The 26171-nt window shown below is 35.6% G+C and overlaps 2 protein-coding genes and 2 non-coding genes across 4 annotated transcripts in view; 3 read left to right on the top strand and 1 right to left on the bottom strand.

The window, feature by feature from the left end:
* The window catches only part of LOC110454281, a 9431-nt gene extending 2295 nt beyond the window's left edge, over positions 1 to 7136 (top strand). Inside the window, exons 3-9 of the mRNA XM_021503710.1 lie at positions 1784 to 1876; positions 2275 to 2376; positions 2946 to 3135; positions 4137 to 4250; positions 4606 to 4770; positions 5615 to 5748; positions 6936 to 7136. Of these exons, the coding sequence (XP_021359385.1) occupies positions 1784 to 1876; positions 2275 to 2376; positions 2946 to 3135; positions 4137 to 4250; positions 4606 to 4770; positions 5615 to 5748; positions 6936 to 7088 (951 nt within the window). The 3' untranslated portion in view covers positions 7089 to 7136. The remainder of the gene's footprint in view (positions 1 to 1783; positions 1877 to 2274; positions 2377 to 2945; positions 3136 to 4136; positions 4251 to 4605; positions 4771 to 5614; positions 5749 to 6935) is intronic.
* Positions 7137 to 11109: 3973 nt separating this feature from the next.
* Positions 11110 to 21867, bottom strand: LOC110454331. The gene is made up of 11 exons (XM_021503790.1): positions 21738 to 21867; positions 20349 to 20390; positions 18967 to 19059; positions 18489 to 18614; positions 16155 to 16345; positions 15636 to 15720; positions 15152 to 15284; positions 14515 to 14695; positions 13708 to 13899; positions 13279 to 13383; positions 11110 to 11801 (listed from the first exon to the last, which is right to left on the bottom strand). The coding sequence occupies exons 1-11, from the start codon at positions 21784 to 21786 to the stop codon at positions 11526 to 11528; spliced, it is 1473 nt and encodes a 490-aa protein (XP_021359465.1). The 5' UTR covers positions 21787 to 21867; the 3' UTR covers positions 11110 to 11525.
* A 166-nt stretch (positions 21868 to 22033) lies between these two features.
* On the top strand, positions 22034 to 22106 carry Trnav-uac. Its single transcript has one exon. It is a non-coding gene; the product is annotated as a tRNA-Val (tRNA).
* A 1252-nt stretch (positions 22107 to 23358) lies between these two features.
* On the top strand, positions 23359 to 23431 carry Trnav-cac. Its single transcript has one exon. It is a non-coding gene; the product is annotated as a tRNA-Val (tRNA).
* The last annotated feature ends 2740 nt before the right edge of the window (positions 23432 to 26171 follow it).

The raw sequence follows: 26171 nt of genomic DNA, 5'->3' as shown, positions 1-26171 counted from the left end.
AAAAAAAAAATTATTCCTGAAAACTACAAAGTTATTCAAGTTTTAATTTTTCAGATTACCTCCCTTTGTTGGTAGTTTGAGAGCAGAATTGGTAAAAAATCACCTAGCAGGAGAATTCATATTACTCGGTCACTTTTAAAGTGAGAAAGGAAACGGATACATCTTTTTGTTCATTGTGTCATTTTCCAGACATTTAAAAGGTTTTGATTGAATTTTTGGGGAAAAAAAGGGATGTATAAGGTAGCAGAGTACAGTAGCGTACGGTGGCCATGGGTGATATTTTTATACAATGAATAACCCCTGTAATATAACATGTATCAAAATTTAAAAAAAAAATCAGCACTAAAATTGGCATATACATGATGAAGTGGACTATGTGGGCTTCATAATTTAAAAAAAAGAAAAGTCGAATTTGGTTTGAGACTACAATTTTGGGCATTTACGAATCTGTGTCTACACAACAAAAGCTAGCTTTTCATGTAGTCTATTTTTGTACTCAGCACATGTGTAAATATTGTGAAAAATCCACCGGAATGACCTATGCTAAAACGTGAGTATTTCTGTTACCGAGTAGGCGATATTTAATTTCAGACAGGTTTTAAGAAAAACAATTCTACTTGCGGGGGTCAAATTCTGGGTTAAAAATCATGATTTTTTGCATATTTTGGTGTTTTTTGATGTGGTAACCATGGTTTTCAGAAGTCCCAAATCTGGGGAAATCACTTTTTGAAAAAAAAAATGTTCTTCTAAAAAACACCTATTCAAAATGTAGTTTATAAATATATATATATATATGTAGGTGTGTTGTGCAGGATGAATCCGCTATCCATGTTTATCCGAGACATGCCCTTTATTTTTAGGGTCAAGCCATTTCTACTGTACTCTGCCACCATTGTAGCGCCTTGGATATATATTTGTTCTCTCTACTTCCTAAAAACCTTTAGGTTACTAGCGCCTTCTTTGGAAATACGTCACCTTGAGCCTTCGTTTTGAACTTTCGCGCATTTGAGAAAAGCAAAGGGTTCTGTCCCCAGGCTTGCACATACCAAAGACTTAAAATGGTAGTTGTTATTACCTGCTTAATGTTCAGCATTTAGGGTAATAATAACAACTGGTTAATCCGTTGTCAGAACAATGTGACCGGGCGGAATGCTGCGCTGGTTGTCTTTAGCATGGTAATTCAGTGAAGTAGCACTATAAGGTTGACATCAGATCCCTGCTTTCGCAAGGAGGCAAATGCACCAACATTCAACCTCCAGTATACCTTATACGCATACATTTCACACATATTAGCCCGTCTTTAATTGACCTTGGGTGTTGATGGGACGTCAGACAAAATAAAACCAAACCGATCCCATGCATATAATAACAGCTTACTTAGAGTATTCTTGTTGTACGTATACTACACTTTGGTACTTGTTTCATAAAAATAATCAAATCGGATAATGTTAAAAATATGAATATGGTTGTGTTTCAATTTCATTAAGCTCTAAATTATGTCAATGTATGTTTTTTCATCAACTTTTAGATATTATCCTGTATATCTTGAACCAGTTCTGTTTGTACATGTATCAGCAATTCTTTCTGTATAACGATTTAAAAAAAAAAAAAAAAATGAAGTATTTTCAGTGACCCAAATATAATTTAAATCATTAAATATTAGGCATTACCGTGTGTGTATAATACACACGTATGAGGTTTTATTTTGTCATAATCATCGGTCTGTAACTGTTCGCCTCCTGTCTTATATAAAATTCTCATAAACTATTCTGTCTGGTTTAAGTCTGGTTTCAATGGTGACATTAAACTGATTCCCGGGGTCAACAATACCGGAAACGTTTACTTTGAAGGCGAAGACCTCCTATATCTGTTCGAGGTAAGGATTTACTACGTTTGGTAGATTTACACAATCATAATTGCATTTTGTTTTCTAAATACTGTTATGGATAGACAATATCTCCTAAAATTCGCAAAGTTATTCTATGAGTTGAAATTATGTTCCCTGGATCGATTCAACCTTTCCGATAGGAAGAAGGGACAAGATCAAAACGTCGGATACGTTAAAAACCCCGTCGTATACTGAATAATAAGGCAATGTTGTTTGGAACATCTTATGTATTATAACTTGTTCGGTTTAACAAAACGTTTACAAATATATGCCTCAACACATTGCAACGCACAATAAAGGATTTTAAACAAGGAAATATCACAACTCAAAACCTGTAGTGCCCAGTACTCAATAAGATAATTTATTTTTTATTTATTTTTCTTAAGGTCATTCTGAGTCAGCCCCCAATATGGTCAGAACATTCACCGTTCGGACACCTTGGAGATTTCCATGGAGGCGAGCGAGTATTCGTTCAGTTGGAAGCGCTGGTATTTTACTTTTTATTTTCGTTCTGTTATTTTGCAAATTTTCACTTTTTTCCAAAATACTATATAGTATACCATGTAACTCTTGTTAATATTTTCTCAGGTTTTTCGAAGTGTTGCTGTTCAACGTTTTTGTAAGCTCTTACCAGTAATTCGCTAAATAAAATAAAATATTCAGTCAAATGGATCAAAAGGAGTGGGGAATCCTCTAATCAATTATACAGTCATACATAACAGTTATAGTTATAATAATGAGCATTCTTTTTACAAAGTTGATACGGAGGAAGTGTTAGAACATATTTTCTCCCACAACCCTGTAGGTTTCCTCACTCCTGACTCGTTAGATAAACCTTCTATGAGTTGGTAAACATTTTTGGTTACCCACTATTGGGTAACACCCTGGACGTAATATCATCGGTCAATTTATTACTTATGACGTCACTTAACAATGCATTGCAACGTCATCGTCCATTGTGACGTTACGATTCACGGCGATTGTTTCCCCAGATTTTATTGAAATTACGCATATCTTTATATGTTTTTATGGATGATTAACTAATTAATTTATAAAGGATCCAGAAGGAGGTCAAGTGACGTATTCGGTGGTTGCGGGAGATCTTCCCCCGGGAATAACACTTGATTCCACATTAGGACAAGTAAAGGGTCTAGCTCCTGACGCTGACACAACTTACAGCTTCACTGTCCGCGCTACTGATTACCAGAGCAAATACGCCGACAACGTGTTGCAGATGAAGGTCAGAGGTGAGAAGTACATATCCCGTACATTTGTATTTGCGACAAATTGACGGGCTTTGTGCATACTAAAATTATTCATCCTAGGCCTGTAATAACTGTTTTACTTTCCTAATTTTCGCACACGCAAACTTGTTCATGTCTAAAATAAAACGTTCTCTAACGCTTGTATGGTCACTTTTAAAATTGGATTATAAATAAGAGAACAACAATAAATACTTAACGTAAAAAGTCAAAATAGAGTTTTAGAGGCAATTCAAAATATCAGCTATGGAATAAATTTGGTAATTGATATTCACACCACACTCAAAAGGCCTGCCTAGCAATAACACAATAACACAATAGCACATGTCGATCCTGAAGTGGAATCAGTCAGCCATGGCCATGTTTAAAATATATTTAGGATATCATTCAATGTATTATAAGATATTCATTCAAGATCCTATACTTTAGAAGTAATATTGTTATACATTCTTTTTACACTCATTTAAACGTACTTTATTATGACAACTATCTCTATATAATATGTAATAATGAGATTGTTGTCAGTACGTTTTTCCAATTAGAATATATACTCATTTATTCACCGATTCATTACATCTTAAAATGATTTAGAAAGTTATCTTTTTCATAAAAATGTAAAAGAAAACAATACAAAATATGTATGCATGTAAATTATCAAAATTCAGTTCTTTTCCGTCAAAATCAAATGTTTCTTTTCTAAAGGTGTTAGATCGAGGAACTTAGCTTTAGTTTGCCTGAATATTCCACTGATCTTCGATGTTCCGTTTCACCTTTTTTGGGGGGCGGAAGTTTCTTTTAAATTGTTCAATTTTCAATTGGAACCTTTTATATTGTAAGCTATTAACAACATGCAAAGCGTTTCAATGTATGAACTCAATATTTTTTATAAAACTAATTTGGTTTTTCAAGAATTTACGAGAACATATATAGCTGCACATGTTTTACTTTAAATTTTGACCTAAACGTTGTTTTTCTTACAACTGTAGGCATTGATTCGTGTACGAGTACTACCTGTCTGCATGAAGGGATATGTCAGGACACGAAGAATGACTTTCACTGTAACTGTATACACCCGTATGGAGGCAAAACCTGCAGCCTGGGTTCGTCTTGGCTTTATGTATTTATATATTGATATATATTGATATATATTGATATATTGATATGTTGATATGTTGATAAATTGTATCTGTGGACAGTCAGTCTTCAGGGCTTTATAATGTATCATTGGATAAGCAACATAAATAAAGCACATTTTTCTGACTAATTACAAAATTTTGTAATTTGGCATGTATCTTATAGTGTTTTCATGTATACAGGTACATTTTATTTACCACAGGTATTTTTTCATTACTCCAAGGTAATCTGATTTGCTATACCGTATAGCTGGGTTTTTACGTAATATCCACCTCAAGATAAAAGGACGTTGACAACTACAACATATTGTTTCCATTTCAGATTGTCGAAATAACGGACTAGGAGTAGACGGGCGTCACAAGGTGGTACCAGATGCCCACATGTCAGCATACAAATCATACAGTACCTACCTGGCACTAAATGGACGCCTGTACGGGTCTGGGTGGTATGGAGTGGACAGTCAGTCATGGCTACAGGTCGACTTTGGTATGTGATAGTTAATAGATTTCAAACGTGAGAGATCAATGGTCGGTAGAAACAGTAGCAATGGTTGAAGTTATTTGCTTTTATGGAATGAAACTAATCAGACAGTATCGTCATTTCGCAATCAAATGTTGTGTTACTGATAAAATAAATTGGTACATGTACCTTCTCTCCGCCTGTAAAACTGATTTAAGATAACCATCCCATGTTAAACCTTAGTTAATGTAAATGTATTAGCTTAACTACATATACACATTAAGTACTACAGCGTAAGCAATTTAGGGAACTATAAAAGTCGATAATATACGAAACGACAACAGTAACAAGCTGCCGAGACATGAAAGGAAAGACAGTTGCTCCATTACAAAATCCGAAAAGCGAAAGCAAGTGCTCTGGGAATGGATAAGCAGCTCCAGCACCACACGTGGACGAACCATGATGTCTCACATTATAGAAAGGAAACTATGTTGGTCACCCACGATCCCACTGTGGATAAGTCTTTAATCCTGATAGCCACTATGAATGGCTGAAGTCATTTAAAGATGTGACCCCATGCATCCATGTATGTAATTTAAGCGTGCATATGTATACTGGAGGAGGAAAGTTGGTGTATTTGTATCCTTACGATATCGCGGATCTGATGCCGACTTTATAGATTACCACATTAAATGCCTAACGATTTGCAGTTGGTTATAGAAGGTAAATTCTTTTCTCATTTCCCAACCTGCAGGGATGTATAGAGGCTAACATTTACTGTATTTGATAGTTTTATAAGCATATTCCCTCTATCAAGAACAACATCTGGGGAAGCGACTAATCTAAAACGCGTGGATTATTTTCATTATAGGAAACGTAACTCAAATCCATGGTGTACAGATTCAAGGATGTAGCAGCTACTACTATACAACGGCATTCAACCTACAGTTTAGTGTTGATGGTAATTCCTTCACTAACTACACCACCGACGGCGTCAGTCCCAAGGTAAGTATTCACTAGCTACTATATCTTCTCCACCTAATAAAACAATGGCATCAGTCCCAATGTAAGTATTCACCAGCTACAACAAATCCATCAGCTTATACAACAGTGGCGTCAGTCCCAAGGTATGTGTTCACCAGCTTCAACTCCCTCACCACCTAATACAATAATGGCGTCTATCCCAAAGTAAGTATTCTGCTACAGCTTCCTCAGCTTATACAAAAACAACAAGTGAAAACTGAAGTGTCAACAAAATTATAATCCAAACTCAACATCGGCAAAACTAGGGCAAAATATAAACAAAGGAAATATTTACATGGAGACCCTCGGAAAATAACAAGGACAATAAGACCAGGTGTTCCCGAATGGTAAGCGTATTCTGCTTCATCGACGACACCCGCCATGTAAATCTACATTTGTAAGTAGTATCCAAGTAATATCACGTCCTCACACAGAGAACGCAGGAAAACAAAACCACAAGACACTCTTATCAACATAATAAAAAAGCACACGAAGAAAAAGCGTATTTCCACGCGAGATGCTGATCATAAACCTTGTCCGTAGACTTCATCAGCCTACATCTTTGAAAACGCTGTGTTGAAGGTTTGTCAGTCTCCACTTCATCAGCCTACATCTTTGAAAACGCTGTGTTGAAGGTTTGTCAGTCAGCAGTCGACATCTATCCCGGAAGTCATGATATTCGGAACAAGTACATGGGTAGCGAATTAACTGTAAGATGTTAACACCGTAGGTAAGGCAATAAGGGGTGTTTCTATCAAGAAAAGTAACGTTCATGATCTGAAAATCGAAATCGTCCCGTAACAGTCCTAACTTGAGATGTAAGCAGAAACATTTCCGGCGCAGACATTGTCGTAACGATAAGTTAGTCACCCAGGTAACTGTCAATAACAATCATACGCTAACATCAGTCACAAAGCCACAAAGTAAGTGCTAAAATATAATGGCATTATTGAAGTCAAATTTTTATTGCAATTAGATAAATAATATAGCCATGGGATATAGCCAATAGTAAAATTATTTGAAATAGTGTCATTATCAGGAAATACAGGAAAATGATAACAGAAAGATAGAGAGTTACTACGGAAGAGTGTTGCAATGTTAAATTATAGTATTGGGCTCTATATGTGTTCATTGGTTTAGTACTGATAATATTATCGACTTATTTCCAGAGCTTCCCTGGTTACGGGAACACCAACAGTGTATACAAGTCGTCGTTAGCCCAACCTGTGGACGCAAGGTACGTCCGGTTTGTGCCTACCAACTGGAACCGCTCCTACAAGCCTTGTATGCGGGTAGAACTTCTGGGATGTTACTACCTTTAGTTTGGACATTTTGCATGTGTTTATGTTTCGAGGCAATAAACTTGTGTTCTTGCAATCCTTTTTTAATAGCCTTTGTTTACAACTTACAGCACAAACCTCAAATTACTGTAGTCTATTCGAGTTATTGTCCTCTGTCGTTTTCACTAGCCAACAAACAATCTTTTCTTCTCATCAAAACTTGAGTATGTGTATAGTCACTTCCACGTAGTTCCGGTTAGGACATATTTTGAGGGAACACAAATAATCCTATAATGTCAACTCATTACGGCGCAATGACAAAATCAGAACTCGCAGTCGAAACGAAAAGTCAACAAAAGGAAACTAGTAGACACCAGACAAAATAAGACATCAAGCATCCTGAAAGAAGGGGGTTGAGATAATGTGGTCCGGAATGTTAAAGGATTAAACGCATATTGCGTTGCACTCCTCGTGATGATCTCCCGTCACGTTTAAGAAAATGTGTCACAGTCTTCTGTTCACTAACTATCCCAGACACATAGAACATACGGTATACATAGAAATCCATACACAGGGATTCTACACAAAACATGACATCGACAAAAAAAAATGGAAAAAAATCAAAATAACAAATACTTTCTCAATATGGGTATTTTTTTTAAATTATTTTTTTCTTCATCAGAATGCATATATGGAGGATGGCGAAGGATTTTATCGATAATGTTATAGTAAAATTATCAATTGCTTCGATTTACAAGATATACCAGGAGACTCTTGAAAAAGGACGAAGAGAAAATGTGTAGATGTTCTTGAAAAGCAAACATCTTCAACTTCATAAACGACACCCATCGTATAAGTCGAGGTCAAATCTAATCAAAATGGGATATTTGTGTAGTATTTGGCTTTTACCTAAATAAATATTATTATTAATCGAAACTTGATCGAAATCGTTCAAAAGTATAGACCAAAAATAATATTCATCAATATGCATCTCTCGAAACTTCTTTATGTCCGTCAGGAGTCGACGTCTATCATGGTAACTGAGGCAAGGCTTAACGTTTAATGTTGTGGATTCTTCTTCTTCACTTTTGATTAATCTTAAATCTATATGATGTCTACATTTATCCTACCCACACTATCAATGTACACATCGATAAAGCTGTAGTAATCTGAAGTGTTTCTTTAATATTTAAAAACTGCTTTTGAAAATAAAGTTACCAACGAGAAGTGAGACCAAATGTGTTGACGTTTGAGTTAAAAGACAAATACTTCAGCAGTGGTCAATTCGTCAATAGGGCACGTCTTATAATCTGATTGGAAATTTCGTGTCTGTGACGTCCTGTGTCAAATGCAAGCATTGGTGTTTAATTTGTTTGTAGTGTGTAGTAGGCTTTAGGTAAAGAAGAGATATGCTTTAATATTACTTAGGTCAAAAATGAACACCCATACAAGTATATGAAGAACATATTATATAAGACATAGTGAATGTTTGTATCACCTCCTCTGTAGGTAAACATGAACACAAGGCATGGTATAGATCCAGGAAGACCAGCTTCTTTTATTTGGATGTGTTATAAATTTAGATATATAATTATTAATAACAATATCACAAAATGTGTATTTTCATAAAGAAACAATATTGAAATGATGGGAATATATAAAGGACAAACATGATAAAAACACAATTTTCAAACAATTTCAGGCAACACATGATTTTTAACTTGCTGTGAAAGGAAAGGAAAAAATTGGCAAAGCATCAGTAAGTTCTGTTGATTAAACAAATAAAAACGAAAGCAGAAATAAATATTCCATTAATCCTCTTTAACCTTACAAAACAATAGCAATCCCTTAAATTAAAGTTGAATTAAAACAAATAATGAACGTTGAGTTGTGGCTTACGATTCTGTAAACAGATATTTAGTTTGTCCTTGACTCTTATATCCAATTCGATTAATTTTTGACATCAAGCTTTAAAAAAATTAAAATATTGAAAAATATGAAATTGTAAGTAAATTAGGCAGTATTACAAAATCATTTTTCGACAATATATGATTTCAACAAATAAGAAAAATATTTCTGACAAGTACATGTAATAAACATTGAACGATATTGTGAATTACAAAATACAAATTAACAAAAATGTTAGTTACTGCTGTTATGAAATCACATAATTAGAAGGTTCCAGCTCTTCACATGTCACATATTATAAAAAAAATCATAAAAATTCTGTTTCTTACTTACAAAATTGAACCATTTTTCAAAGACTGCATACAAAAGAGTACACACGTCCACAGAGTATTTTTACCACATGGCTAGGAAACATTGTCCAGAGAAACAGTAAAAAAACATCTCATGTTAACCTACTAGTTTTACATATTCTAAGAATTTGGATTCAATAACAACAATAGCAATAGCTACAAAAGGAATTATCTATTTTAGTTTTATTAAAGTTTTAATTACATATCTACTGTAGTCTATGACGTCCTAACATCACCAAAGCCTCTGTAAAGAGGTAAACACTACAAGTGAGGTTAATTAAGGGTAATATTGAGAGAAGTGGTTAATGGTTGTGGTAGTACACTCTACCCCAGCGTCAGAAACAATAGGAATAGCTGATGATATCAGAATCTCCAGCAAAGGTGAAAACAAAAATTTTGAAAAATAGATTTGTATCATCTCACAAAATGAATTTTAGTTGAGCACAATGTACATCATTTAAAATCCAACAAGGTTGTTTATCAACAAAATGGTTATTACTAAAAAATACACTGTTTAAATCAAATAGTAACTGAAAACGTGTTGAAATACAAACAGTGCATAATTTCAATTGAAATTCTTTCAGTTTATTTTATATTTGGTTTGCTTTTCTGTAATAGGTTTCTATTGCACAAGTCGTATTTGAGAAGGCCAGCTTCCAACGCAACATATTCTAGGTCGTTACCAAGACAATAATAAAACCATGCTGTTAACATGGTGACAATATTGACAAGATAAATGACTTCTTAAATACATCAAAACTTACCTTAACATTTTGTTACTAAGGTAACAGTAAATAGTAACTATACCTATTTTAATTAATGATCATGCACCTTCAGAAAATATACACTAAGTACTCATATTTCTAGACATGTTTTCAAAACAATTTAATTTGAAAGTTTCATCCTAAGCTGATGAAGGTGATACTTACTAGATCCTGAACTTCAATGTAAATAAAATATTGTGTATACACTACCATATATCATAAGTTTGCAGAATATCAATATTTTTTATATGAATGCAAAGTATGATATAGAATATCGGCACATTCTGCCAAACGAGTGAAATATATATATAAAGTATTTAATGGGAGAACCATTAAATGTTTTCAATAGTTCAACGAAAGTATACCTGCAAAAAAGTGGGGGAATTAGTAGCGTCAAGTTCTAATGATTCACACTTGATAATAAGGCTACACACCATTTTGAATAAGTAAATAATAACATTTTTTTTTAGTTATGTTAGTCAAATACATATCTTAATTTTTGCAGCAAAGATGAAGCAAGACAACCATCTGTTCTTCGTCACTTCCTCTGCAGCTGAACTAAAAATCTGTGGCTTTGAATGCAGTGAATAAAAAGTATCATTCTGATTGGTCAATTCTAAACCTGATATCTTCACCTAGATATAACATTTAGTATATCTTCACTGCAATATAAGTTTTTATTAAAATGATCAAATATTTAAAAATGATAATGCAATAAATTGATGATATTTATAGACATGGTGAACTTAGAGTGTTACATGTTATTACACGAGTCTGAACTGTAACTCATGTACATAAATACCTGATATCTATAATAATAATAATTAATAATAATTTGAGGTTCTTATATACCGTTTTATCACAACCTAGTACGTAGGTCCTCTCAAAGCGGTTCACAAATTATTACCCGTGGTTACAGGGCCTTTAATTGCAACCAGCCAATACCTTTCTCAACTCCCCGGGGAGCATACAGCCAGAGCTGCCGTTTCGGCGCTAACAGCTAGCATGCAACATTTCTAGCACTGCCCAACCACATTCTCATTTACAGCTGAGTAGAATTGAACAAGCGGAGTAAAATATCTTGCTCAAACATACAACACAGTGCCGTGCCGTAACTTGAACACGCAACCCATCGGTCACGAGCCCGCGTCCTAGCACTAGACTACCGTGCGTCACAACCCTTCGGTCACGAGCTCGGCGTCCTAGCACTAGACTACTGTGCCTCCAAATCTACATATATGTATGTAGAGGAAAGCCTAAAAAGTGATACATGTTACAACAGAGACGATTGTTTGTGTTAACTTGCATAGAGTTGAGTGTCAGTGTATAAGTTAGACCATCATATCCCAATGATACCAGTGGTACAGCCAATGTCGAAGGGATCTGGACGACATTGTAGTTACTGTAGAAACATTGATTTTGATATATTTTATTTTCAGACATTCACTTAGGACACATCACCAAAGAAACGCTGCCTTTATTTTCTTCTTAGAATCCTCAACAATCTGAACAGCTGATCGTGATTCCAGACAAGCATGCTGCATTTTTGCACGGTTTTGTTCAATAGTTACTGATATTTCTTTGATGTCTGCTTGACTTCGGGGAACATTGTCCACAGTAGCAACTGCATCCCAGCATTCCTCACACATGGTGCTGAGGCGGGCATCCATTTTCTGAAGATTGGTATCAAGTATAGGGCATTCCTTCAGTATGGCCTTACACACATTGGCAAACTGTAAAAGACAACAGCTTTATGTTAATCTCAGCACTACATCTCTAGTTACATGACATCAGATATATATTGTATTTGTCAAATGTTTTTAAGGTTGAACAATTCTGAGCACTTCAAAAACTGTTAAAAGTAACGATATATTTTTTATTACAGAAGGTGTGATTTGAATGAAGCATTTTAGATGTGACTAGGAAAAAAAAAGACTTGTATACTCTACTGGAGAACCAGCTTTTACGTAACATCACACCTTGTTATGATCTAACAGTAAGCTCTCCTCAAACACTCGCCCTCTCTACTTTCCTGTAAAGAACCATATTAAACATCCCTAGGTCCTTCTGATCCTGCCCTTTTATAAACAGGTAGTCAGAGCACCTTTTCCTCCAGTAACGTTAATAGTTCTTCTCTCACTCTCAGGAAGTGAGTGTATGAACTTAGGGTAGAAGTCATTGTAATACTTTTTTAGCAGAAATATGGATGGTCATATGAACATTTATATTTTTGAGAAAGAGCCCACAGAACCATCAAATGTTTCAGTGTCAGAAGCTCCTTTCTCCAAATATACAGTATTCAAAGCTATATGTAAGGATTTACCTTCACTTTGACGGCATATACGGTAGTATGAAGGCAGTGGTAACAAACATATTCTATGGTGCACGTTAGTGCTCCATAAAGCATATGTTCATTGCTTACTATGTTCATACTACTGTATAAGTCATCAAAATGAAGGTCAATACTTACATTTACATTCAAAATCTGCTTAAATACTACAAACAAAGAAAAAAGATATTGAATCAGGTTGCTACGATAGTAACTTCAGTTCCAATGATTCTACATCTATATATGAGTGAATTTAGAAAAAATACATTGAACAACCCTTTCTTCTTTTTTCATATCTTTTAAATTTTTGAGTAATGTGAATAGCCTTCCCTACATTTTTATTCATCTATAACGGTCGTTATGCACGTGCGTTGACACATTGCTCTGGTAGTGATGTGGTCGAAATTTTCAGAACGAAGTCACCATTGTTTAGTGTGCCTTCAAAGTAATTTGAATGTGCATCCATGGAATAATAGGTTTAGCAGCATCCCTTTGTTGTAAGACATAACGGATCCCCAGTATGTTCCATGTATCTAGATGGTGAAGGAACCCAACAATGGATGTCATCGTACTGTTTTCTTGCTGAAGCGTGAACGGGGCCATATTTGAAACAAATATCAATCTGCCGAGTCTTTTTCATTGTGTATACGCTATTTTATATGTGGTTATAGTTTGTTCAGCTGAGGAAGGGAGAAATGTAAAGTACAGTATTACTAAATCTATATACAAAATGTATTCAAAAGAATACTGTGATATCACAAGCACTTTTTGTCTGAAGAAAACACCTTTGTCTAACATTCATATAATAAGTAAAATATATATAACTAGATAAATCTAGTCTAATTTGTCATATGATGAGCTCATAGATACTTATAGTTTACCTCATTGTGAAAAAGTTTCATGAGAACTCTCATCTTCTTCACCGGTTTGAAATCTTCATCTTTTGAGACAATATCTAGCTTACAGAAATCTTCATCTTTCTTAACCTACAAATACAATCAAAATCCACACTATTAATCGTTCATGCAGATAATGAAATTGTAGAAAATTCAGATAAATTTATAGAGACAAATAACACTGAAATACACCTTCTTATCCTTCCTGTATCTTGGGTTCAGCATGTCTGATAGCAATCATTCAGCACCTAATAGCACATCTGTTATCATCTAATGGATTGGTACATTTTTGTTTTTCTGTGTCATATCATTCGATAAACTTTCCTTCAACTCAATTCTGTTGTGTTTCTGGCAGATATTATCTATATGACTTCCGATTCCATCTCATGTTTGTTTGGGGGAGACAGTATTTACCTTGAGTTCAGCCCCATCCCCTATGTTGCGTTTAAGGGCAATTATACAGTCCTCCAGACTCGTCTCCCCTGATTCCAGTATTTGAGCTTGCAGGCACATCTCCTTAAGTTTTGTGAAAGACTTATGATGATAATCACGTAACATGGCTACCTTCTTCACAGCAACATCTGCCATCTCAAAAACCTCGTCAAACTACAAAAAAAACCATCAAAACATCAACATTACTAAAACAGCACAGCGAGCACAATATCAACATATGCAAAGCGTACATAACAATCATAATAACTTACAAAATTATAGTATCACATCACATCGCTATCTTACTAATAATTTCAATCAAATTAATATACAAACAAATCACATTGGTCAGCATAAATAACAACATTGACTGCTTGTCCTGTTTTTGTCAGGAAAGATCAGTTTGTAGCCCACTACGGGGAGACAGCCTTGTGTATAATAGCATGTTCTAATTGGGACATGATTAAAAGTGAATGGCGATTTTCAAGAGCCCCAAAAATACGGAGATTTCTCTGTCACTCCCTCAAGGTAAGGAAAGATTCTATTGGTCTACTTACAAACAATATCAATCACATTTTCAACCTTCAACACAACAGCCATCATATTGTCAAACTGTATTGTGGTAACCATCAAATTGTCAAATCTCCTAACTGATATATCAGAAAACTGTGTTAATTGAGACATAAGAAAGATTTGATTTCTGGAGGTGAATTTCCAGTAAATAATTTTTAAACCTGTTAAGAGAAAGCACCTGTCTTCATAATAAATCTACTCCCATAGATCCCTCACCTCCTTCACATGTGTCAATTGAAGACCCTCGTACTCCAGTTGTTTTGCTTTCTTCTGCTCCGAGGGCTTGTCTTTCCGTTTCCACTTGTTCACAGCAAACTTTGCCTCAAGTATGTGGCGTACTAGGTATTGTATAGCCTCCCTTACCGACCCATCACCGTCCCGAGCAGACGCCATCAGACTGTAAAGTCACCGCAAATTAGTTTGTAGCAGAATAAAAACAGTAGGTATATGAATCAAACTAAAAAAGTGAGACCATGAAAAGTTTTCATTGGGCTATTCCAGTTTTAATGGTAAGAAGTCTAGAAAAGCATTTTAAAAGATATTGAAGTAACCTAAGAAACAGAAGGTAGAGGTTATGTTCCTCAACTATCTATATAATTCTGAATAACCTAACCACCCATACACATGTATTCTCCAACTTACACACATTGCTAGTCTTCTACCAAATAACTCATACATTTCCAATCAAATTACATCCAACTCCTTTATCCAATAAAGTTAATTTTGGAACTATAACCTTTAAAGTCTTCTGGTTAAAATCCAAATTTAATTGACTACTAATTTAGTCTACTACACCATAAAATCCTTTCACAAACACTTGATTAACAAGGTGAAAATTTACTTAATACCCTACCTTCCATGGAACTTGTGATCTAAAGCAGTCTTCTCCAAAAATTTGATACATTCTGGTTTTTCTTCCTCAGTAAGTGGACCATCTATCGACCATATCTTACGAGAGTTCTCTTCCATTTCTTGATTCTCCTTATCTACAGAATACAAAAGCACTGTATGGTATTAGGAAGTTTAACACCACATTGTCTGACCTAGTTTTAGACTATGACTCAATATAGTGTTTATTTAATTATATAATGGAGCGTTATTTATGCAGTCACCTGGCTTACACATCTCACAAACCAGCCATTTTTGTCACCAGAAACAGTGGTAACTGGATTGTTGAATCTCCATTCTATATATTTTTTTAGTTAATTAAATATTATTTAAACAATAGTATATGTAGTATACCATATGTTTTCTTTGTTATATTATTAGTTCAATGATGTGGTTATTTAAATTGAAACAACAACACTGTTCTAATGGTTAATTCATTCAAACTATACCTTCTTCTTCTGGACTTCTTTTCTCCATCTTTGCTCGTTCCACCATCATTTTCTTGAGACGTTCAGCTTGTATCCTCTGTTCAATCTGAAATAAAAAAAAATATAATTTATGAATACAAGGTTTGATCAGAGCTGACAGGTCTTGGTCACACTTGCTATTGTAGTAAAGTTCTAGGTGGGATGTTCATTTAGGAAATACATCCTCCAGCTTGACTGCCAATTTTCTTTACAGGAAAAACTAAAATGTTCATGTCTATTGCAAGATTTAAGCAATTGCGTCTATTACATGTATCTATTAGTTAGGCCTATAGGAGAAGTTGTAGCTTCTCCAGGGAGGTATGGTAACACTATACAGTATTATGTATCAGGTCAGCTAGAGCAGAGGTTGTCAAGTTGGACACCTTGGTATGTTTAGACAAGTTTTTACTGTAGAATTGTGGTCTTCACAAACTAGGTGATGAAACAGACAAGAACGATCAGTGTTGTCATACTACATGTACAAAACCTGGCGACACCCACCACGTCAAACTTGTTGCCAAGTAGAAGGATAGGGAATGTGTCCTTGTCAACCGCAGTCTCCTCCATGGTTGTCATGTGGACCTGGCCCGCCTTGTCCTCGACTGGGTGTGTCAGAAATGTGTTGTTGAGGACTGTCTGACGCCATACTGGTGCCATCTCTATACTTGTCGGCTCAGTCATGTCAACCACCACTGTAACACAAACAGGAGAGTTCAGACAACCACCACTAACACAAACAGGAGAGTATAGACACCCACCACTTAAACAAACAGGAGAGCTCAGACAACCACCACTGTAACACAATAAGAAGAGTTCAGACAACCACCACTGAAACACAAACAGGAGAGTTCAGACAACCACCACTTTAACACAAGCAGGAGAGTTCAGACAACAACCATTGTAACACAATCAGGAGAGTTCAGACAACCACCACTTTAACACAATCAGGAGAGTTCAGCCAACAACCCTTACACAAACAGGAGAGTTCAGACAACCACCACTAACACAAACAGGAGAGTTCAGACAACCACCACTACAACACAATCAGGAGAGTTTAGACAACCACCACTGTAACACAATCAGGAGAGTTCAGACAACCATCACTGTAACACAAACAGGAGAGTTCAGAAAACCACCACTAACACAAACAGGAGAGTTCAGACAACCACCACTGTAACACAATCTGAAGAGTTCAGACAACCACCACTGTAACACAAACAGGAGAGTTCAGACAACCTCCACTGTAACACAAACAGGAGAGGACAGACACCCACCACTAAAACAAACAGGAGAGTTCAGACAACCATCACTGTAACACAAACAGGAGCTGTAACACAAACAGGAGAGTACAGACACCCACCACTTACACAAACAGGAGAGTTCATATAACCACCACTGTAACACAATCGGGAGAGTTCAGACAACCATCACTGTAACACAAACAGGACAGTTCATATAACAACCACTGTAACACAATCAGGAGAGTTAAGACAACCACCACTACAACACAATCAGGAGAGTTCAGACAATCACCACTTACAGAAACAGGAGAGTTCACACAACCACCACTAACACAAACAGGAGAGTTCACACAACCACCCCTAACACAAACAGGAGAGTTCAGACAACCACCACTGTAACACAAACAGGAGAGTACAGACACCCACCACTTAAACAAACAGGAGAGTTCAGACAACCACCACTGTAACACAAGCAGGAGAGCTCCGACAACCACCACTAACACAAACATGAGAGTTCAGACAACCACCACTGTAACACAATCAGGAGAGTTCAGACAACCACCACTTTAACACAAGCAGGAGAGTTCATAAAACCACCACTTTAACATGAGCAGGAGAGTTCAGACAACCACCATTGTAACACAATCAGGAGAGTTCAGACAACAACCATTGTAACACAATCAGGAGAGTTCAGACAACCACCACTGTAACACAAACAGGAGAGTTCATATAACAACCACTGTAACACAAACAGGAGAGTTCAGACAATCACCACTTACACAAACAGGAGAGCTCAGACTACCACCACTAACACAAACAGGAGAGTTCAGACAACGACCACTGTAACACAAACAGGAGAGTTCAGACAATCACCCCTTACACAAACAGGAGAGTTCAGACTACCACCACTAACACAATCAGGAGAGTTCAGACAACCACCACTGTAACACAAACAGGAGAGTTCAGACAATCACCACTTACACAAACAGGAGAGTTCAGACTACCACCACTAACACAAACAGGAGAGTTCAGACAACCACCACTGTAACACAATCAGGAGAGTTCAGACATAATCCATTGGGTTTATGAACATGTGTTTTTTATTTCATTATTGCAGTTATTTTGCATATTATAATTAATTTCAATTAAATAATGATCCATCGTAAACTTATATTGGGATTTCAATACATTGGTTGTGTGATATTTCATCCTTCTTAGTAGAATGACTTTCAATAGTACATATATCACAATATTTATAAGTCATGATACATGTATATCACTACATAAATATCTATCAATGACAGCACCACTGACTGACCAATGAGAGCATTACTGACTGACCAATGACAGCACTACTGACTGACCAATGACAGCTCTACTGACTGACCAACGACAGCACTACTGACTGACCAACAACAGCACTACTGACTGACCAATGACAGCTCTACTAACTGACCAATGACAGCACTACTGACTGACCAATAACAGCTCTACTGACTGACCAATGACAGTGCTACTGACTGACCAATGACAGCACTACTGACTGACCAATGACAGCTCTACTAACTGACCAATGACAGCTCTACTAACTGACCAATTGCAGCATCCAGATTCCTGAAGTAAGATTTATGGAGATCAATGTCCTCTCGTCCAGGGATATCCCACAAGGTCAAGGACACCACTGTGTGACCTGGAACATTCAGCTTCCGCACCGTGCTTTCTGGAATCAGATTTATAACTAAAACTTCATTTTTTTTCTCTTAAATTGATCAAATCTGACACTAGTTAATTTGAAATTAGAAAAAGTATGTAATAATGAGTCAGATCTTACCTCACAAAATTTAAAGAAATACATCAAAATACATGATAAAAACCCCATGCAATAGAAATTTAATGGCAACCCAGGCATTTTATCAAGAAGATTTGTGGCAACCCCAGGCTGTTTATCATGGAAGATATTGGCAACCCCAGACTGTTTATCATGGAAGATATTGGCAACCCCAGACTGCTGAGAGAGTAATTATATTCTGATGTTTCAATTCAAACATGTATCAGTTAATGATATTACATACCTATGACTGCTTTCTTGGTGGGAATATACATGGGACTGAACTGGTTCTTCAGGAATCTCAGTGCCACACATGTCTTACCTACTTCAGGATCACCTGTATAACACAAGAAACATGTTTACATCATATCCATAGGATACATCATACAATAAACTATATTTGTATTAAATGTGAAGCTATAAACTGGTACTGCCACACAAAGTTACCAATCATACCTGATGTAGATGTATCTTTAATAACATACCCTATGGCTTCCATAAAACATGGAGAAAAAAATTGCACATAAAACTTTCTTTGGGCGTGAGATATTGCCAAGGAAAAACATTTTGACACAAGAATGAATATATATGGTATTTTGTTCAGTCTCCCAGATCTCTGCCAGGTGAGGTACTACAAAGACAAGACTCCGAACAGACCTTTGCACCCACCACTGTATGATGTTCGTTAGTTCTATGCAAGTTTGATCTTTTCTGTTCTTATTTAACATCTGTTGGATTGATAGCAATGTCAGCAATAAATGCATTTTGTGGTAACTTTTGATCAAATTTCATACTGTTCTATGTAGCATTGTCCTTGTGAGGTTGTTATTTGACCTATTCATTAAAATAAAATTGTAATTTGTACAAAATGATACAAAAGAGTTTCTGTTAGCAATATGTTTCTTTTGAAATATATATATACAAAACTAGGAAACAGGAAGTACTAACTGATGAAATTGTGAAAGATCCTTATTTTTTCTTTATATGAAAAAATAGTGAACCAAACTTTAATGGTCAAATTCAACATGTGCACCTGCAGGTGGCCAGGTATTTCCCCGATCAAGCATAAATGTAACATACATAAATAAGGCCAAGCCAAAAGGAGCATAACAAATTAAACTTTAACTGTCAAGGAGAAAGATTTGTCTAATACCTCTAATCTATATTGAGAGTAAGTGATAACAAGAATTGTTCCAAGATGGACAAACAGATGGACAATGGACAGACAGACCACAAACAAAAAGTGACTAGAACAGCCCACCAGCTGATGATTGATGGTTAACTGACTAATATTGGAGTTTCAGTACCCTTGTAAAATCTGCTACAAGTTAGTATATATATTTTGAAAAAAATCAAATCTACAATGAGAGTTTATAATTTGGTATAGCAATATGTATATAAATGGTATTTATGAGATAAAATAAAGAGAATCAAACCTGTCTGAAAACCAGAGTTAAAATAATTTCAAAAAACACTTGACCTCCTATTGCCCGTTGAGAATATTGATCTTTTCACACATCGTGGGAATTATCTGGGTCAATCTTTTGGCAGCTATAAATCCATTAATCATGCCTACAAAACTTTAACCTTTGGATGAATGCAGTAAACCCTATTAAAGAACCTTACCTACTAGGGCAATCTTCAGTGGGGGGATGTGTTGTCCAGTGCCTGAATAGAAACAAGTTAATAGGATAGGAAAACAAATCTTATCACAATAAAATACAATCTGTGCAAATTGTAATAATCTAACTGATTCTTATCCCATCATCTTCAATCAATAATATTCGAAAGTATATTTCTGTTCAAGTAATTTATTCACTTTACCTTCTGGTGACATGATGTCATTAAAGTTGTATTGTACATGAAAAACAACTTAAATGGTAGCTGTGAAGAGCAATGGAACTAATTAAAGCCTGCAACAACTGACATCATACATATGTAGCAAGACCGGGCCTGGTGACTACCAATGACCAGGTAACTACTGCCTTAAATTGGTTAGAGCATCAGTCTAAGAGTTCACGGTCTAGCCTCATTGCATTTCCAATCTCCTGTTCCCGAACTTTGCTTCAAAAAGTGTGTATACATACATCAATTAGATTCCCGAACCTTGATTGTGAATAATGTTGTTTTTGGGAGCAAATACCTTGAAAAAGTTGGGAGGAGTGTAATGAGGCTGTCTAAAGTTGGGAGGTGGCAGGTTGAAATTCTGGTGAGCCATTTATTTTTGTAGGAGATGGGATACTAAGAGAACACATTGTGATAATCAAATAAAGAATACTTCATAACAATTATCATAGTATCAAATATTCAAATGACTTGCATTTTTGTTACTTGTCAAGTTTCAGTTTGATTTCTTAATATAATTTACCAAGTGTGGCAGATTTTAATTGTACATAGGACTACAGTTGCCTTCTAGCTTCCAGCTAGAGGGAATTTCCCTTAACTCAGTCGGAGAGCGTCCAAATAGGAACCTTGAGATTGAGAGTTTGATCCCTGGTGGAAGCGCACTATTCTCTTTAATCCTGTTACAAATGGTGTCCATGGCCCTCCCTGTGTTGACTGCAGGGAGTTAGAACCTGGGTTGTGGTGTTCGAGGGCGAACACGTTTAAAAAGGGGGATTAGTGTGGCAGATTTTAATTGTACACAGGATAACGATTTTCCCTTTAGGATTATAATTTCCCTTTAGCTCAGTGCACGTTGTAGAGCGTCCGACTAGGAACCTGGATATCGAGGTTCGATTTCCTGTTACACCAAGTAATGATGAAGTTTTAAAATAAAATACATGTTTGTGTACTAATCTTCACAGTTATTTAATAGTTATCAGATAATATTTGTAACATTTTTTAACATATTTTCCTATACCGATTCTGTGTAGCCAGTCTTGACATTGCTACAGTACTAACAGTACGGCGAGCTCGAGTATGCTAAAATACCTGGTGAACAGAACACCAACCTAACATGAAGACGGATAAATGTAACAATGATTGAGTTTGCATAAAATATAATAAAATAACCTGAGTAGGCAAAGGGATTATCTGAATCTGAACTGCAACCTGCTCCCATTATGTTCTTATTATTCAAAATCCATCGCAAATTCGCAGTCCGTCGGCCATGTTGTTGACATTGTAGCTAGGTGTTCTTGTGTAGGGCGTCATCAGTTCATGTGATATGCTGTCATAACCTGATATAGCATTGTCGTTATCATTATATATAGTCATGTAAATGTATAAAGTTAAATGCGTAAACTAATAAAGTTACACATTAAATAAAAGTCAACAGGACAATTTGTAACACCTGCTTTGTACGAGCTGGTTCTGTGGTGTAGTGGTTATCACGTCTGCTTTACACGCAGAAGGTCGCGAGTTCGAACCTCGCCAGAACCTCTCAATTATTTTTTACTTCAAACGTTTCATTTTGTTTCTCACTAATTCAGAAATATAATTTTCGTTTGATAAAAACTATTCTTAATTTTAATCAGAGTGTTTAGGCCTTGGAAAAGTGTAATAATATGTGCCCACTTACACAAATTTTGATGTGCATCCAAGAGAGAAACCTGAGTAAAAGGCTTTGTGGTTTAATTTAATGTGTTTTGGAAACCCATTTATAAACATTTTGATGTTCTTCCACTAAAATAATATAGGTTGTCAAAATTTTCAGGATTTTAAATGGAAATTTATGTAAAAAGGAGTGAATTTTGAAAAAAAATTGAAGGACACAATTTTGCAAAATAATGTCAATAAAAATGATACTGCCATAGATAAGTATTGCATTAATGTATATCATTTTAATATAAGCTGAAATTGTGTAAAATAAATATTGAAAATTGACATTTTATAATAAAACCATATTGCATGTAAGAGTCATCTTTCTTGAAAAACTTCACAGTAGTGAAATAGGTAGCCGGTTTCCTGAAGTACAGAAAAATGGACACGTGTGACTTTGATAAAAAAACCAACTGAATTAATGCCTGGATTGCTTTTGATTTTTTTAATATTGAGAGAACTCACTGGTCTGGCAATAATAAACATACAATATTCATCAGTTTAAGATTGAACAATGGAAAAAACATAAACATAATGACTAATTACAATTATACTACAACGTATTTCTGTTTTCTAATATTCTGTAAAGAATGGCAACTCTTTATCAACAATGTTTTCTACCTATTTTTCCTGTATTTTTAGCACTTTGTAAGACTCATTAGAATATGCGGAAAATGAAATACTGTCTCCCTACTTTGGATTTTCAACTAGGGATGTACTTCCTATTTCCGTTTATCAATACACTCATTCGACCTTATACCTAGAATATAGCAATCGGATAAATTGGATGAAGACCACAACAACAATGTATTAGTAGACCAACGTTTATATCAAGGTTCCGTGGTGTAGTGGTTATCACGTCTGCTTAACACGCAGACGGTCACGAGGTCGGAACCTGTTGTATATTTTTTTTATCAGTAGACAAGGCTATTTTTCAAAGTGATTATAATTGCTTTACATATTTTGCTATTTTGCGGGAAATGTTTTAAAACAATCACCGTTAAAAACGTCTTCACACAAACAATTATTTATAGATACTTTTTTTTTGTTTTCGAATTAATCAATTCACACTTGTAGCATATATTTTCATAACGGTTTCGTGGTGTAGTGGTTATCACGTCTGCTTCACACGCAGAAGGTCGCGAGTTCGAACCTCGCCGAAACCTCATATTCTTTTTTTGATTTAATACATTTTAAAATTCATTGCAGATTTGTTTTTTACACGAGAAAGATAAATTACTTTTACCAAATTAAATGTTTTGAAAATATACCTGATCATTACGTAGCTCGAAGGCAGTCTTATCCAACTGTCATTGTATGGTTTCACGTCGAGTCAGCATCATTCCATCCTCGATATCTAGGGGTTACGCTCACTTTCGCTCTCTGCACCCCTGGAATATGTCTGGAACATAGCTGTTTGATTTGTCTCAGGTGAAAAAAACATGACCAATCACTAGGCTTTGAAGGTTACAAAGGAGAGACGCCCGGCTGGCTTCAAAGCCTGTCATTTTTTACCGTTACGCGACCGCGAGATTCTTTTGATGTACATCAAATGATCGAACTAGTCTTCTCGTCTCGTCCACAAGGTGTTGCACATTCAGCCTTCAATTTTGCTATGACAATGTCCAGGGGTGTAGAGAGTGAAAGTGAGCGTAACCCCTGGATATCGAGGATGGTATCACTCCCACTTAATGGGTTACTCAAACAGGTACATTTTGTGGTCCAGCTTAATCAAAGTGCTGGATCAGACGTTTCCTTCAAATTGAATAGTATTGTATTTGAAATGTGGTATCGTGTCAGTAAAGCAAGGTGTTCCATTGGTACTGCAATCAAAGGGTTAAAAATCGCGGAAGCTAATTTCGGCATTTGTTACTTCACAAAACTAACATTTACTGCACCATACGGAACCTCGTATAATGCTGAATATGGGACGTATTGATGAAAAAAGTAATTTTATCAGAACGTAGTTTGGTAGCTGTTTTTCTTGCTGTGAATATGCACAATAAAAATCGTCTGAAATTAATCCCCCATGGGTAGATGTATAATGTACTTTTTTTAGACGCATATTTTATACTAACACATATGAATTGTACAATGGGGAAATACCAGTGCCTGGAAGAAACAGAGATGAATATTCTGAAAACAAATCCTCGATGAACCGAGTGATATAGTCACTTCTCCATTTGGATAACAGCAAGTTATATCTGGAAATATACATAACGCTCGTGATCAACAAAAATACTAAAAAGCAGTGTACCTTTTTCGCATTTCTCACTCACTGTGAAAAGCCAACATCTGTCTCAAAGATTCACAAAATAGAAAAAAACATTGCTGTAAAGACAGGGGTGTTGTTCAACGCCTCTTCAAAACGCCGGGGTTCTCCAGAAAAAAACAGCATCCTGTCACTCCGCCCGACATTTGATTTGCATTAAACAACATATATGGATTTTTTCAAACAAACATAGTCACCAAATGGTTTTACACCCTATTCACGTACAATTCTGCACATTACTTTGAAAAATGTTGGGGGGGTTTTGTAGTACATTTGTTGCACCCAGAGAAAAAACCGAAATTGAAAAGTGCTGTCTATCTATCTATATGTTATACTCCACAGAGACCAAAATGGCTTTAATGCGGAGGGGATTTATGTAAGCATGTTTTGGAAATCTCCTTTAAACGTCATCTTTTGTGACCTTTAAATACTTTCATTATATGAAATTATGGTATTTAAATCCGAATATATTTAAAAAAATCAATAAATCTAACTGCTGCTTTCAAACCATTATACAATTCCGGGTGATGCATTGTTTATCCCCGATCAAAGCGATGTGCAGTATCATTTTGACTCACGATCGGGTACCTATCCTCAACGTCAAATGCAGCCACGAAAAATATTATTCTGAGGTTGAATATGAACAAAGAAATAGATTTTAAATTGAAATAATGATGATTAGGATATGAAAACAATTTTCGTCGGTAAAAAACCGGTGCGTGTGTGTGTGGTTCCCCACCCAGACATCCATCCCCATTCCTCGATCTGTCAATGCAATCAGCCTTATCCATCAATCAGGTGTTCAAAATCCGTTTTAATATTGAAATACGCTTACCTGAAAGACTTCCCGTAAAAGAGACATGATATATACAAACACAGATTGATAATGCCAGAGAGTAATATGTGGTACTGTGGTGTAGTGGTTATCACGTCTGCTTTACACGAAACTCGTCGGAACTTGTTGTATTTTTTTTTATCAGTAGACAAGGCTACTACTATTTTTCAAAGTGATTATACTTGCTTTACATACTTTGCTATTTTGCGGCAAATGTTTTAAAACAATTACCATTAAAAACGAATACGTCTGCACACAAACAATTATTTATAGATACTTTTCTTTTGTTTGACGATTAACCAATGCCTTTGTACACTTGTAGGAATGGTTTCTATATCGGTTTCGTGGTGTAGTGGTTATCACGTCTGATTTTTTGGCTTTTATCAATACGTTAACCAAGATACTTTTTTCAGATGCTGATCAGAGTTACCTTTCTGATTTTTCTCTCGGAAAACTCATACTTCTGGGTTATACCAGGAAGATTAAACATACGAATGTTTTTTTCATCAAGTTCTTTTTAGGAGTAGTGCGTTTTTGCGTTCTTAAAAGGCGTAATCTGGTGGTACATAAAATGACAAAAGTGAATATAAAGAACTTTTTTATGTTAACATTTCGTAAATATTTTGATTATATCAAACACTACTACCTCATGAAGAAGAAATGTGTTCTATTCAAGAAATATTTTGTTGCTGACAATAAATTATTGAGGGCTGTAGATTTATCTTCAGGCACTGAAAATATCCTATCTTATGCATTATCATTATGATTAAGTTGTCGTTTTTCAACTAATTTGTAAATG

The sequence above is a fragment of the Mizuhopecten yessoensis genome, unplaced genomic scaffold, assembly GCF_002113885.1.
Source record: "Mizuhopecten yessoensis strain PY_sf001 unplaced genomic scaffold, ASM211388v2 scaffold7763, whole genome shotgun sequence".
NCBI classification, from domain to species: Eukaryota; Metazoa; Mollusca; class Bivalvia; order Pectinida; family Pectinidae; genus Mizuhopecten; species Mizuhopecten yessoensis.
The sequence above is the reverse complement of the archived record's forward strand: the minus strand, read 5'-3'. Positions and strand labels throughout refer to the sequence as shown.